Consider the following 16,115-nt stretch of genomic DNA (forward strand, 5'->3'; position numbering starts at 1 on the left):
CGTAACCCGAAAATTTCGTAACCCGAAACACTTTTCCGTTAGCACTGGAAAGCCTATAGCTGCACTTTGCAGCATTTGAATTTCGCGCCGAAATGAATTTCGTAACCCGAAACAGTTTTTTCCAATCCAACTTTTTCGTATCCCGGAAATTTCGTAACCCGATCATTTCGTATCCCGAGGCACCACTGTATCTTGAAAAATCTGTTTTTTAATGTTGGATAGTGCAGAAGGGCCTTAGAACCTATTTAAAGTTCAATTGCCATTCCTGGAGGCTACCAAGAGAGGACATTTCCCCTCTTTTGGTGGCCAGACAAAAAGCAGTCCTAGCAAAAACACCTTTGGACGGTGTGTGCTGCCCCAAGATTGTACTCTGCCCATCCCTACTATACAGATGCTCACTTCTTTGCCAACTTCTTTTCTTACTTGTTCCACCAACTCTGTGGATAGGTCAGGCTATATATTTAAATAACTGTGGTGCAGAACTGTGTTCCAGAGCACAAACAAGTATTGAGAACAGATTTTTGGCTAAGCACAGTAGGCTCAAATGTAGCTCTGTTGAGGATTCTTTGAGGCCTCCTTTTTTCGAGTGAGATGTGTGTGTGTGTCTGGGTCTGGCTGGCCAAACCTGTCAAATTTCCAGTTGCAGTTGGGAACCATCAGCAGGAAACTTGTTCTGCAACTAGGCCTCAGATTGCTTTCCTTACTACCTTTGAAGCTAGGGAGGAAGAGAAAGGAGTCTTCCCCTGACAGTTATGGAAAGTGCCTTGAGTGCAAAGCTCCTTTCTTACTCCAAGAGCAAGGCTTGCAAGTTCATCAAGATTTTGTTGCTCCATGATGTGGAAATAGTGTCCAGTTCCCATGCTTCCACAGGAACTGGGCCTCTCCAGAGCTATTTTCTACATAGCTTGCATTGTTTGTCTTTCTCCCTTCTCCAGTGCATACCTAATTAAGAGAAGCCAGTGACTAATTGTTGCGCATTTGCCATAGCACTAAACCAGAGAACTTTGCAATCCAAGGCGAAACATGACAGTTTAGATGAACTGGTAGAATAGCATTGGGGTGATTTCAGAAAAATGTCTTTACCTCTAAATCCCAGGCTGCTTGGGGCCTGGGCCATATTGTTCCTGAAGGACCTTTGAAGAAAGTGCTTCTTGAAGGCACCCGTAGAGGGAAGAATAGGAGACGCCTGTGGAACAAGGAGTGGCTGTGAGAGGCAGTGCCTGAGGTTGTAATCAGTGTTGTTGCCAATCACCCTTGAAGGAAATCCCCTGAAGATCCTCGAAACCAGTGCTGCCAATGAGCCTCAAAGATATTCCCCAGCATGTTTTACCAAAAGCCCCGGAATGTCCCCCCCAGTATTACCCGAAATATTAAGTCAAAATCCCCATAAAGTTCCTGTAATGTTAATATCGCGGATCTTTTGCAAATAAATGTAACCCTAATTGAATAAAAAATAATTGTAACTTATTTCAACTCTCAAAATTACCATTGAACCAAACAAAGAATCTTTCAGTCCTTCTAATGCTTTTAAGATATTTATTTTGACATGAAGGAGGTCCAAGAAGCTTTGAGCCAAATAGAAACGTGTTCGGCTGCAACCACATTGCAGAAATAATCCAGTTTGACACCCCTTTAACTGCCCTGGCTCAGTGCTCTAGTTTTGTGAGACATTTAACTGTCTCTCTCAGCAAACTCTGGTGTGGCAACAAGCTACAATTCCCAGGATTTCATAGCACTGGGCCATGGCAGTTAAAACGGTACGAAACTGGATTGTCTCTGGAGTGAAGATGCAGCCTGAGTTGGGTCCAAGGCACATTGCAGAAATAATCCAGTTTGAGACTGCTTTAGCTGCCCTGGCTCAGTGCTAGGGAACCCTGGAAATTGTAGTGTTGTGAGACGTTGAGCCTTCTCTATCAGAAAGAGCTCTGGTGCCAGAACAAACTACAATTCCCAGGATTCCCTAGCACTGAGCCAGGAGAGTTAAAGCGGTCTCAAACTGGATTATTTCGGCAGTGTGTTTTGGACCTAAATTACTAAAAATGCTCAAGGTCCAATCCATAATGCAGAAATAATCCATTTCCCATCAGAGAAGGGGCTGAGCATCCTAACTATGGGTGACTCTGCCCACTTCGATTCCTGATAGGCAGAGAAGAAAGACAAAAGAACAGGGGCCTGGCCCCGGCCCTATGGGCCCCGCCCGAGAACCCCCAGTTCTCATCCTTGTAATACTCCTGCCCTTGCTGAAATGTCCTTTTCTATGGAACTATTGCAAGTTTGGACCCAGCTCTTTTTTGTCTCTGGTCATCCTTTTCCCAGGCGTCTTTTTCAGCACAATGCTGAAAAGTATTACAAAGCAATATGCCCAGAGACTGGGCTTCTTTTACCCAGATCAGAGCCTTTAAAGTGGCACAATAGGTAGATATTCAACGGGTGAAGCTTTCTCATTTGAATTTCTTCCCATCATGAAAACACAGAAGTAACAAGTGTTTGTTCAGCCCATCCAAAGGCTGCTCACAGATTTTCTATGGGGATGGATTATGAATCAGTGGCAGAGCACAGGATCTGCATGACAAACGTTCTATAGTCTCTATATCTCCCAACCTAAAATTCTGGAGCATGGCTGCCAAGTCCGATTTTCCATTAATTTCAGTAAGGCTGAAGTGAAATTAGATGGATGGATATTAATAAAAATAAATTATCCAGTTTCCAGGTTCTTGCTCACCATGGTGGCCAGGTGCCCTGCCTGTCCCACAGTTTCCTGAGTTCAAGTGTATTTACCTGAAGTTGGGTGTCTGAGACAGATTTGGGATTTTGTTGATAACCTGCCTACTCAACAGTCTCCCTTCCTGGGCTAGCTGGGGTGATGGTTGAGGTTTGTGCTGGAATCCTCCTGGCTTGTAACCATGGGTCTGTCTAAAGTGGTATCTGGCCCTACCCATGTGACTGGGCATACTCTGGACATTGTTTTCTGTAGTGGGTGAGGTGAATGTGATCTGGGAGTGGAGGAACTATCTGTAGTCCCATTGTCATGGACAGATCATCACATGGTGGGGTTTAGACTTGTTGAAAGGAAGAACCTCTAAAGGGGTGGAGGACCTATTAAGATGGTCCATCCCAGGAAGCTTATGGATCTGGATGGAATCCTGATGGCTCTTGTGGAGTTTGTTGCTTGACAGATGATCTTGTCAAAGTTTTGGCTGGTCTCTGGAATGGAGAAATGGCCAGTGGACACAATTACTCCTGAGCATCCTTTTTCATGAATTGGAGCCAGACCAGCCTTCTGGTTTTCCAGGGAGTTGGTGAGGATTAAATAAATGAGAAGGTGACTAGAGCAGTCCAATCAAACACAGGCTGAAGCTCATCTTAGGGCTTATTCTGTGGCAGTAGGAGCAACAAAGGCAAATTTCTTGCCTGCTTCTATTGTGTCTGCATGGAGTCAGCAGAGCTGTTTCAAGTGGTCTTTTACACACATGCCCAAGACAGGAAAATTCAGATCTCTTGATAGCCTTCTATGAACAACTTGCCCAGTATTTTGCAGATAAAACTGCTCAGATCTACTCTGATTTGGTTGCTAAAATTAATACAGATCCTGTGGATGTAACTCTGACCCCTGGTTGGCCAGTGACAATGGATACTTTCCAGTATGTACAACCCGAGAATGTGGACAGGATTCTTGGAGAGATGAGTGCCACCACATGTGTTCTAGATCCTTGGACTTCCTGGCTTACCGTATATACTCAACTATAAGTCGGCCTCATGTATAAGTCGAGGGCAGATTTTGGGGCCAAAATTATGGATATTGATATGCCCCATGAATAAGTCTAGGGTAAAACTTAGGGCCACATAAGAAAGGATCTAAGGGATGTAGCAAAGGAAAACAAGGCCAAAGAATTTACAAAATTCCAGAAGGCCTAACTAACTGTTTGTACTCATCCTAAAAGCTGTACGGATCAGAGAATAGAGGAGGGTCAGTGCTTCCTGGACAAATTATACTTTTGCCTTTCACCAGTGCATGGTTCCTTTTTAAAAAATAGGAGTTAAAGTACAGTACTAATATTGACCAGTGGATAAGTCGACCTCTGTTTTTGGGGTCAATTTTTTCACTACAAATTCTAGATTTATACATGAGTATATACAGTACTTAAAAACCTAGAGAGGGACTGGCTGAGTGGGTAAAGGGAGTGATGAATGCCTCGCTTGTAATGGCCTCCTTCAGGCAAGCTGAAACTCTCCTTGCTTGAAGGAGGCCATTACATTACTAAACATGTCCTCTTTGGATTCAACTGTTCTGGATAATTATTAGCCATTCTCTAACATTTCATCTTAGGCAAGATTCCTGGGGTTGGCCTCCCAACTAAAGGGATTTCTGGATTAAATAGATTATCTAGATCCATTTAATCTGATTTCAGGCTTGGTTATGGGACAGAGGCAATTTTGCTGCCATTGGTGCAATGGTTCCCAAACTTTGATCCTCCAGATGTTTTGGGCTTCAGGTCCCAGAATTCCCAATTGTTGGCCAAGGTGGCTGGGGCTTCTAGGACCTGAAGTCTAAAGCACCTGGAAGACCAAATTTTGGGGGCCACTGCCATGGTGGATAACCTTCACCGGGACCTGAATAGGGGGAGTATGTCTCTGTTGGTTCTGTTGGACCTCTCAGCTGCTTTCAGTACTATTGACCATTGTATCCTTGTGTGTTTCCTTGCTGGGATGGGACTTAGTGGCACTGTTTTCCATTAGTTTAATTCCTTTCTGGAGGGGCAAACCCAGAAGGTGATGCTGGGGGACTCCTGCTTGACTCCCTGGCCATTGCCTATAGGGTCCCGCAGAGTTCCGTGTTGTCTCCTGTGCTATTCAACATATACACGAAACCACTGGGAGAGATCCTTTGGAGTTTAGGGGTGCAGTGCCATCAATATGCAGAAGACACCCAACTCTGTTACCCCTTTCCTCCTCAATCCAAGGAGGCTGTCCTTAAACCAGTCCCTGTCCTTAGTAATGGACTGTATGTAGGCAAACAAATAGAAACTTAATCCAGACAAGATAGTGGTGCTCCTGGTCAGTCAAAAGGCAGATCAGGGCATTCATCCTGTGCTGGATAGGGTTACACTCCCCCTGAAGATGCAGGTTCACAGCTTGGGTGGGCTCCTGGATTCAAATCTGAGCTTGGAAACCCAGGTTTCAATGATGGCTAGGAATGCATTTGCACAGTCAAAGCATGTCCACCACCTGTGCCCATTCCTTGTGACATTAGGTCTGGTCTTGATGACACATGCCTTAGTAACATCTTGGTTGGTCTACTGTAATGCGCTTTATGTAGACCGACCTTTGAAGAATGATTGGAAACTTCAGTTGGTCCAAAGAGCTGCAGCCAGATAACCAACAGGTGCTGGCTACAAGGAGCACACAACTCACTCATTGCAACAGCTCTGTTAGTTGTTCAACCATCCAGAGCACAATTTAAAGTGCTTGTTGTGACCTTTAACACCCTACATTGCTCAGGTACAGGTTATTTGAAGGATTGCATTCACCCTCAGAATATGCTCTGAGATCTGCTGAGGAGGCCCACCCTCCTCACAGGTGCATCTGGGGGAACACAGAACACAGGAGAAGGCCTTCTCATTGGCTGCTTCCAGGCTCTGGATCTCCTTTCCCAGAGAAGTTAGGATTGGCACCCTCCCCACTTACTTTTCACAGACAAGCAAAGATTATTCTATTTCTACAGGCATTTTGATGAGTGATGAGATAAGGCTCATTTATTCAGTGTGCTAGATTATTGTGCACATGTGTCCGCGTGTGTTTTAATGATATATCTTTTAACCTGGTTGTAATTCTCCCCCCCTGGTTTTTTAAATTGTATTTTAACTTTTGCATTTTCTGGATTTTTTAACAATGCTTTTGTTAAATGCTTACAATTGTAAGCCTTTTTGAGTTCCAGTCTGGGAAAAAGGAGCAGGAGGAGGTGGGGGGGAGGCTGTCTAACGCATAACATTCTTTGGCTTTTCTTCTAGGGACACCCCAAAAATATGACCCAACTTTCAAAGGACCCATTTATGACAGGTAAGTGTAAACCTATTAGTGAAAGCATGGATGACACAGACTGATAACTATGATATGTTGTGCAGTGTGTTTGCTGAGCAAAATGAGAAAGCTGTTACAAAAGTGTTTTCTTCTGGGTTTGAGTTCTTCTGGATTTGAGTATTTAGAAAGGAGCAATTGCAACACCAATACTATTTTCTTGTAATTGCTTCACGATGAAACATAATAGCCAATATAGATTTGTTGTAGTATATACTACTGACTACCACAAGAAATTCAGGATATTTAAATTACCATTTTCCCCATATCTCTTGCAGTAATTGTTACATACTGGTATTAGCTGAGATTTCCTTTTTAAAGATATATTGTTATGGATCCACATTAGTTACACCAGCTTAATCATCAAGAGTCAGTGGCATCGCTAGGGTTGGCGTCACCCAGTGTAGTAACTCATAGTGTAAACACCCCTTTGACCTCTTCCCATTCCATACCAATCAGAATCTTTAGTCATGTGTTTTGTACAAATGTTACTCATATATTGTAATTCCCATATATCACTGAATGTAATGGTAATAGTTGTGATATAAACAACTAGCAAAATTAAAATTATACCTTTAAATTATCTTATAATACCATATCATACAATATCATATTGCATATAATATAATATAACACACACACATCCTTCCACATTTGCAGATTTCATTATTCACAGATTTTATTAATATGTTCTCTCTAGGAATATCTAGGTCCTCCAACGCAACTCTGGTCAACTTTAACCAAAAGTCGCACTGAAGGACCTAGAGATTCCTAGAGAGAACACTCCACTAGGCATTTGTAGCTCCTCCAGCACAGTTCTGTAGTCAATGTCTGGCAGATGTTGACCACAGAATTGCGCTGGAGGACCTAGATTCCTAGAGAGGTGTTCTCTCAGGTAAAAAGATAACTATGATAACTATGATAGTTTTTGTTATGTGCATTTTTTTCACATTCATGGGGATCCTGTGCCAGCAAATGTGGAGGGACGAAGGTACTTGATTTTACCAGTCCTGTAAACTCCCCCCCCCTCCATGCTTCAAGTGGGCTTTTGTATTGTAATTAAATATATTTATGTGATTTTAAAGTTCAGATGTTGCCTGATTCTGTTTGTTTTGAGAGTTTAATTTAAAAAACACAATTAAACTTACCCATCTGCACTGGGAATGATGACCACTCACTGTGAGAGGGGGGCACACATGTCTTGGAACTTTTGCATTGCTCTTAATGGATCCACCTTCTCCCTCAGGGGCTGTACGGATATAATTTGCTGCATCCTGCTCCTGGTTGCTGTTGTGGGCTACGTTGCTGTAGGAGTTGTGGGTATGTATCCTGCAGCTTTTGTTCTTTCTCTGGCTCCGGGGAATGTTCCTGTTGCTGAAGATTAGATGTTTGAGTTAGGGTGGGGAAATGGAACCATAACCGGCAAGAAAGTGCATTGCCCTGAATTGATTTGGGTGCTGAATTTAAAAAAGCAAACATGACAAAGAATTGAAGGTTGATTAATTGTTTAAAGGGGCCTTTCCTTCTTCAGTCCCATTGCTTCCAACCTTGACACCAATGGCTAGGGAAAGGTGTCTAGCACATATCTTGGAAATGTTACTCTTTTGGATAAGAAATCTCGTCCATTGGCCTCATTGGCTGAGGAGTCTAGTCCAAACAAGTAATGTTCCCAACCTAGGATGCAGGTAGAATTTAGGTATTAGCTTAAAGATGCTGGCAAGGGATATAGCTGAGAGCTGTTGAAAGCAGAGAGAGATTGTGACTTCCAAGTCCAAAAGAACGGATGAGGTGCAGTCCCTTCCCAAAAGGCTTTTTTAAGCAATGTAGCATCCTTGAGATATTTTCCAGTGTCTCTTATGTAGCCTATCTCCCCATAGCCATTAAAGAGTAAATATCTCTTTATTTTTTAAAAAATAAAGAAAATAAAAGAAAACTGCTGTGATTCTTAGAAACCCATGTTTGCTCTTAGATAAAATTTGTGTGCATTGAATTTCATGAAACTGGCCTAACAGTCTCTTCCTCATACTTCTTCCTCCTCTTATTAATCTGTGTGGGTGTACTATATATAGTACAATGTGGTTATTTTGGGGTTCCGTTTGACCACATATTTGCGTATCTCAGCAAGGTTGGAACCATTGGGGTGACATGGGCAATTTTGTGACTGCCTATGTAAATATTTAGGAGACCTTTGACAAAGAAAGTGTGTAACACCATGAATAGAGACTAGACTTGGGTTCAGCTGGAGCTGCTACAGCACTGCAGAAATAATGCAGTTTGACACCACTTTAACTGTCATGGCTCCATCCTATGGACTCCTAGGATTTGTAGTTTGTTGTGGCAACAGAGCACTCTAACAGAGAAACTTATATATCTCAAAAAACTACAAATCCCAGAATTCCATAACATTAAGCCACATCAGTTAAAATGATGTCAAACTGCATTAATTCTGCAGCGTAGATGCCACCTGGATCATTTGCCAATTTTTAATGGGTTAGTCAGGTTATTTTATCTCAGCTCTTCGTTCTGAGGGTGTAATAACCAGGTACACATTGGAGGAAGGTTGAAATAAAGATGTGAATAAAGACATGTATATTAACAGTTCAAAGTAGTTTCTGGGGACATTTGGTTGATGCTGCATGATGTAGAGCTGCCAATCAAACTGTGAATGTCTATCTTCTTTTCAGCATGGACACAAGGAGACCCCAGGAAGGTGATCTATCCAACAGACAGTCGTGGCCAGTTCTGTGGCCAGAAGGGAACACCTAATGAGTAGGTATCTGATAGAAACCCTCTCAGTATTTTCATGATTCCACACCCAGTCAATAATACCCTTAGTATTAAGAAGGAATTTTGTTGTATTCATTTTTTCATTCATGCATGTCTACCCATTTTGTCTCTTCTGGGTAGGAGATGTCAGCCTTTCTTCTCTCAGTGTGGAGAAATTCTAGGCTTTGTGCCAGTCTGAAAAGCCCTAGGATTGTGTTTGTCTTACCCATAAGTTAACTCATAAAGCCCCTAAAACAACAAAAAAGATATTTTGTATTGTTCCATGCTGACTACATTTCCACGTTATTTTGCTGCTGTTGATGCTCCTCATGTGTTGTTTCCAGTCAGTTGCCCTGGGACTGTTTGTGTCCTGTCCCAGATTAAAGCCAGGGGGACAAGCTTTGAGATTGGGAAGGGAAACTTTCTTTTCTCTCTACTTTGACCTAGTTGGCTGATATTCTGTGACCTAGTGATATTCTGGACCAAGTCGGTCCAGAGATGGAAGACAGGACCTCTGCAGACCAACAGAAAAGGCTTTTCTTTTTTTCTTTGCCCTCCCCAATGCTCCTGAAAGGGACAGTAGATGTCTTGAGTCCAGGAAGAGGAAGGAGAAAGAGCTGAAGGGGGGGGGGTGCCTCTTTCTTCCACATACCTGTGAAATTTCCTGGAAGACACTGTAAAATAAGAGCAACTTTCAGCATCTACAGATTGCTTTCCTTTCACTATTGGGAAATTACATCAAACCTCCACAATGGGCATTTAAATGGCATGGCATCCATATAAAACTGACCCCCAGTGTCCAGTTTTTAAAATTAGCATGAGAAGAGGCAATGGCTATTGTCTATGTTCCTTAAGCAATGCTGGTTACTTACTTTATACTTCCGTTTTAATCAGAAGCAATCATAGAAGCGTAGAGCTGGAAGAGACCACAAGGGCCATCCAGTCCAACCCCCTGCCATGCAGGAACCCTACATCAAAACATTCCCAACAGATGGCCATCCAGCCTCTGTTTAAAGAGCTCCAGGGAAGGAGACTCCACAGCACTCTGAGGGAGTTTGTTCCACTGTCAAACAGTCCTTACTGTCAGGAAGGTCCTCTGTAGGCTGAAGTGGAATCTCTTTTCCTGTAGCTTGCATCCATTGTTCCGGGTCCTAATCTCCAGAGCAGCAGAAAACATATTGCTCCCTCCTCAATATGACATCCCTTCAAATACTTAAACAGGGCTATCATATCACCTCTTAACCTTCTCTTCTCCAGGCTAAACATCCCCAGCTCCCTAAGTCATTACTCATAGGACATGATTTCCAGACCCTTCACCATTTTAGTCGCCCTCCTTTGGACACACTCCAGTTTGTCAACATCCTTTTTAAATTGTGGTGGCCAGAACTGGACACAGTTTTCCAGGTGGGGCCTGACCAAAGGAGAATAGAGTGGCACTGTTACTTCTCTTGATCTAGACACAATACTTTTATTGATGCAGCCTAAAATTGCATTGACGTTTTTAGCTGCCGCATCATACTGTTGACTCATGTTCAACTTGTGGTCTACTTGGACTCCCAGATCCCTTTCACGTGTAGTCTCGTTCAGCCAGGTGTCCCCCATCCTATACAGTGGTACCCCGGGATATGAATGCGCCGCCTTACGAAATTTCCGGGTTACGAAAAAAATCCATTTAAAAAAACTGTTCCGGGTTACGAAGGTTTTTTCGGGTTATGAAAAAATTTTTGGTGCTTTTCGGCGCTATTTCACACGAAATCGCGGCTTTTCCCCATTAGCGCCTATGGGTTTTTCGGCTTGTGAAGTATTTCGGGTTACGAAAGCGGCGGCGGAACGAATTAATTTCGTAACCCGGGGTACCTCTGTATCTGTGCATTTCATTTTTACGCCTTGCATTTCTCTGTGATGAAATTCATTTTGTTAGCTTTGACCCAGCTTTCTAGTCTATTCAGGTCATTTTGAATTTTGATCCTGTCCTCTGGAGTATTAGCTACTCCTCCTTATTTGGTGTCATCTGCAAATTTGATAAGTATGCTCCCAGTTCTGTCATCCAAGTCATTGATAAAGATGTTGAATAGCACTGGGCCCAGGACAGAGCCCTGTGGGACCCCACTGGTCACTTCTCTCCAGGATGAAAAGGAGCCATTATTGAGCACCCTTTGGGTACGGCTGGTCAACCAGTTACAAATCCATCTAACAGTTGTCAACATTTTATAAGCTTGTTCGCAAGAATGTCATGGGAAACTTTGTCAAAGGCCTTACTGAAATCAAGATGTACTATATCCACAGCATTCCCTTCATCTAACAAGCCGGTAATTTTATCAAAAAAAGAGATTGGATTTGTGTGGCATGACTTGTTGCTCTTAAACCCGTGTTGACTTTTGTGATTATGGAATTGTCTTCACAGACTCTCTGTTTAATGATCTGCTCTAGAATCTTTCCTGGTATAGATGTCAGACCAATTGGATGATAATTGTTGGGATCCTCTTTTTTCCCTTTTTGAAGATGGGGACAACATTTCCCCTCCTCTAGTCTACTGGGACTTTTCCTGTTCTCCAGGAATTCCAGATTATTGCCAATGGCTCCAATATTACATTTGCCAGTTCTTTTAATACTCTTGGATATAGTTCATCTGGTCCTGGAGACTTATATTCATTTAGATTAACAAGGTATTCCTGTACTATCTCTTTGCTTATTCTGTGCTGAAATTCCCCTATTCTATCCTCTGCTCCATTATCCTCAGGTTGAGCACTCTTTTCCTTTTCTGAGAACACAGAGGCAAAGAAGGTGTTGAGTAATTCTTCCTTTTCTCTGTCTTCTGTTAGCATTTTGCCATCTTCTCCACGCAGTGGCCCTACCGTTTCCTTCTTCTTCCTTTTGCTGTGGACATATCCAAAAAAGCCCTTTTTGTTCTTCTTAACCTCTCTAGCAAGTCTGAGTTCATTCTGCACTTTAGCTTTTCTGACTTTACCCCTACACATGCCTGCTATTTCTTTGAATTCCTCTTTGGTGATTTCCCAATTTTTCCATTTCTTATACATGTTCTGTTTAAAAGAAGAGATGTCTCTCATCCTAAAGCTAAAGTAACAATGCCGTTTTGGACTATAGTTCCCAGAATCCCCCAGATTGCATAGCCACTGGCCATGCTGGTTGAAGGAATCTGAAAGTTGTAATCCAAAATTTAACTTTTCCTTAGTTCTACCTAATCTTTTTCCAAAGGATGGATGGGAATGGATATCTTCAGCATTGCTTCAGACTTCTTGGATTATCTGAATCCAGCTGCTGACAGAAGCAAACAATGAACTGGATGTTCTTATAGCTCCTTTTCTCTGTTTGCAGGAACAAACCTTTCTTGTTCTACTTCAACATCATGAAATGTGCCAGTCCTTTGGTGCTGCTGGAGTTTCAATGTCCCACTACGCAGGTAAGGTTTCTCTCTCTGGCACAGCCCATGGCATTCTACTTGGATAGATCAGAGTTACAAAATAATTTTGCATGACCAATTAAGCAGATGGAATCTTGCTTTCTGACAGTAATTCATGGACAGACTACTGTGTCATGTTGCCCAATGTCTAAAGTGGAAGGAGCTAACAGCTCCTGGGAATATGATGCTCTTTTTTTGTCATAGTGACTAGAGGAGGCAGTGGAAAACTACTCTGCTATCATAATGGGTGTGTGGTGGTTCTCACACATGCTCTTTTAATATGATGGCTACTTTGTACATTATTTAAAATAGTGCTTCTTAAGGTATCTGATGTCAGGGAATGGTAGTTCCTCTCACCCACCCACCCACCAGGAACTAGTACCATATTTGTACCCTTTGGCTACATTTTTTTATTTCCCTGAAAACTCCAGGAACCAGAAGCTGGTGGTTCAAGGACCAGCAGCAGTCCATGGACCACTACTTTGAGTAGCACTGGTTAAAAAGACATTACAGTTAGTCTCCCATAACCATGGAGGTTTTTTATCCACGAATTCAAGCATACACAGCTTGACAATGTTCAAAAATATATAAATTCCAATAAGCAAGCCTTGATTTTGCCATTTTATATATGTAACATCATTTGATTACTCCATAGTATTTAATGAGACTTGAGCATCCATGGATTTTGGTATCCACAGAGGTCCTGGAACCAAACTCCAACAGACCCACTATATCCTTCTAGCTTAAAAATACTGGTTAATAGTTAGAAATGCATTTGATTGAATCACAAACCTTATCTACACATCTGATGCTTTTTGCACAGCTGGGTGTTAGCTTTCTGTTCATTTTAAAAATGTCAAAGCATTTTACAGCATAAACTGATATAATAAAACCGATAACCTAAAAATAATTCTAAACACTCCCCCTCCTCAATAAAATAAATGGAAAAGAATTCATTAAAATATAGGTGCAACTGACAATGTGAACAGTAAGAAAAATAGTCAGAATATTTCCTGAGCACACAAATAGGCCTTTTGCTGATGGTGGAAACACTGAATATGGGGGGCCCACCTAATCTGAATAGGGAGATTATTCCAATTGGTGGTTACACCATAACAGAAAAGGGTCTCCTCCACATGGTAATTAGCTGAGCCTTACTAACCCACAGTTCAGTAAATAGGATCCCTCTCTCTTAGAAGGTAAGGACCAGGCAACTTATATGGGAGAACGCAGTCTCTCAGACATTACAGTACTGAGCTGCATAGGGCTTAATACGCAACAAGTCATAGCAGAAACAGAACCTGTCTCTGTATCTAATTGGCAACTTTTTGAAATGGGAAAGAAGCCCAGATAAAATTAAAGTGTAATTAATCTAAATCAGTGGTGAGCAAGTTGTAGCCCTTCTAGTGTTCCTAGACTGCAGCTTCCATTTTCCTAGGCTAGGACAGTCAGTGTTGAGGAATGCTGGGAGTTACTGTCCAACAGTATCTGGAAGACTACAAGTTTTCCACCCTGAGGGTGCATCCACACTGCAGAAATAATCCAGTTTGACAGCACTTTAACTGCCATGGCTCCATGCTGTGGAATTTTGGGAAGTGCAGTTTGCTTTAATGCTTTTTAAAACTTGTTTTTAATGTGTGCTTTTAATGTGTTGCAGCACCATGGCGGAGCAGCACTTCCCAGAATTCCATAGCCTTGAGCCATGGCAGTTGATGTGGTGTTAAACCTTATTATTGGTGCCACAACAATTATTATTATTATGCTTTATTTATATAGCACTGTAGATTTACACAGCACTGTACATACAAACAATAAAATGGATAAAGTAAACCTGCCCATGGCGTACAATCTAAGAAATAATAGTATAATACATATACAGTAAATAATACAAAACAATACAGGAAAGGGTTCAATAAAGTAGAGCAGGCAACAAATTAAAAACATCAAATGACAAATAATAGTCACGCAATGCCTGGGAATGCTTCTCTGAACAGGATGGTCTTCCACTCAATTTTGAAACTGGTTAAATAACAAACTACACTTTCCAGAATTCCATAGCATGGAGCCATGACAGTTAAAGTGGTATCGAACAATATTATTTTTGCAGTGCGGATACAGCCCAAGAGTAGATTTAGAGTTGCTTTAAATTTCTTTCTGTTGAGGCTTCTGATTATTTGGCACGCTATACTGAGACCATCCTAATCTTTAAACCTTTATGATACAATAAGAGCTACAGATTTGCTTGCCATCTTGTGAGCCCTCATCATTTTCTTCATGCTGACCATCAAGAGCTTAGTCCTGCATTCCATTTGTTCCTTTTGGTTTCCTACATTTCATTTCTAATGATTTTCCAGTACAGCATACCATATAATTGAGTATTTTTGTATATGTATTACCCCCATTCCTGCTGTCTTTCTTTTTTTATTTAAGGAAGTTTTTTTTATTTTTAGTGTGTTGAGGCAGATGGGAGTTTGTAATGTGGGAGTATAGTGTTTTGATTTTATTATATTTTAAGCATCTTTTAATACTTTTTGAAACTTGTTTTCAATGTGTGCTTTTAAAATAGAAATAGAATTATAATAGTTTAATTGTGTTTTAATTTTTGCATTGTTGTTGTTGTGTGCCTTGAAGCTGTTTCCGGCTTATGGTGACCCTATCGTGGGTTTTTCTGGGCAAGATTTGTTCAGAAGAGGCTCCCCGTTGCCGTTGCACATCAACATATTATAAGGAATTTATAGAGGAAATTAAATTTAAATTTAAATTAAATTAAATCACCGCTATGATCTATTTGGAATAGCGGTTTATAAATAAAACATATTATTATTATTATTATTATTATTATTATTATTATTATTATTATTATTATTATATTAAATTACCTTTAGTAAAAACTCTGAATGATATAAAAGAACACGGAATCCCTGAGTCATGGAAAAGTGCAAGCATCACAATAATTCCTAAGGAGGGGAAAGATTCTTTACAAGTAGCTAATTACAGACCAATTTCTTTATTGAATACTGACTATAAATTTTTTACGATGATTTTGGCAGATAGATTCAAAAAGATAATTACAGGATTACATTAAAGAAGAACAATCAGGATTCCTTCTGAGAAGAGAATTTAATGAAAATACCAGATTTGTTATTGATATTCTAGAATATTACGAGAGAAACAATCATAAAAAATTAGGCTTAATATTCTTGGATGCCAAGAAAGCGGTTGATAGCGTCAACTGGAATTACAGGTTTGAAATAATGAAGTTTATCGCATGGGGCTTAAACCACTCCCCAGTGCGTTCTAACAGGGGCGAGCGGGGGCGCGCACGGAATGCGATGGGCACCGGATGGGGCCCAAAACACGACTTTATCACACGGGGGGCCTGTTTCAAAGCGTCCCCAGAAATGGCGCCCTCTGGAACCGAATTGGGACGCGATGGGAACGCGCGGCGGCGGCGGCATCCCCCCGTGCGATAAAGTCGCGTTTTGGGCCCCATCCGGTGCCCATCGTGTTCTGTGCGCGCCCCCGCTCGCCCCCGTTAGAACGCGCTGGGGAGCGGTTTAAGCCCCATGCGATAAACTTCAATGAGAAGAATGGAATTAGGAGCGGACTTTGAAACTTGGATAAGAAAGATATCTGAAGATCAAAATGCACAAATCATAGTCAATGGGAATAAATCAGAACGGATCGAGATTGAGAAAGGTACAAGACAAGGTTGTCCAATATCACCGCTTTTATTCATTATGGTTTTAGAGGTATTACTCAACAGAATTAGAGATGACTCAACAATAAGTGGCACTCAAATGGGGAAAGAAAGGAGAAACATAAATAACAACAGCAACAACATGTCTCAATA

At 41.5% G+C, this 16,115-nt stretch overlaps 1 protein-coding gene across 2 annotated transcripts in view; it reads left to right on the plus strand.

Annotated features, from left to right (window-relative positions):
* Window positions 1-16,115, plus strand: part of SLC44A2 (solute carrier family 44 member 2) — a 135,910-nt gene that overhangs the window by 87,798 nt on the left and 31,997 nt on the right. For both annotated transcript variants that reach the window (XM_042451061.1, XM_042451059.1), the window contains exons 2-5: window positions 6,009-6,057; window positions 7,322-7,395; window positions 8,760-8,844; window positions 12,178-12,262. In XM_042451061.1, coding sequence (XP_042306995.1) covers window positions 6,009-6,057; window positions 7,322-7,395; window positions 8,760-8,844; window positions 12,178-12,262 — 293 coding nt within the window. The remainder of the gene's footprint in view (window positions 1-6,008; window positions 6,058-7,321; window positions 7,396-8,759; window positions 8,845-12,177; window positions 12,263-16,115) is intronic.

The sequence above is a fragment of the Sceloporus undulatus genome, chromosome 2, assembly GCF_019175285.1.
Source record: "Sceloporus undulatus isolate JIND9_A2432 ecotype Alabama chromosome 2, SceUnd_v1.1, whole genome shotgun sequence".
Lineage (NCBI taxonomy): Eukaryota > Metazoa > Chordata > Lepidosauria > Squamata > Phrynosomatidae > Sceloporus > Sceloporus undulatus.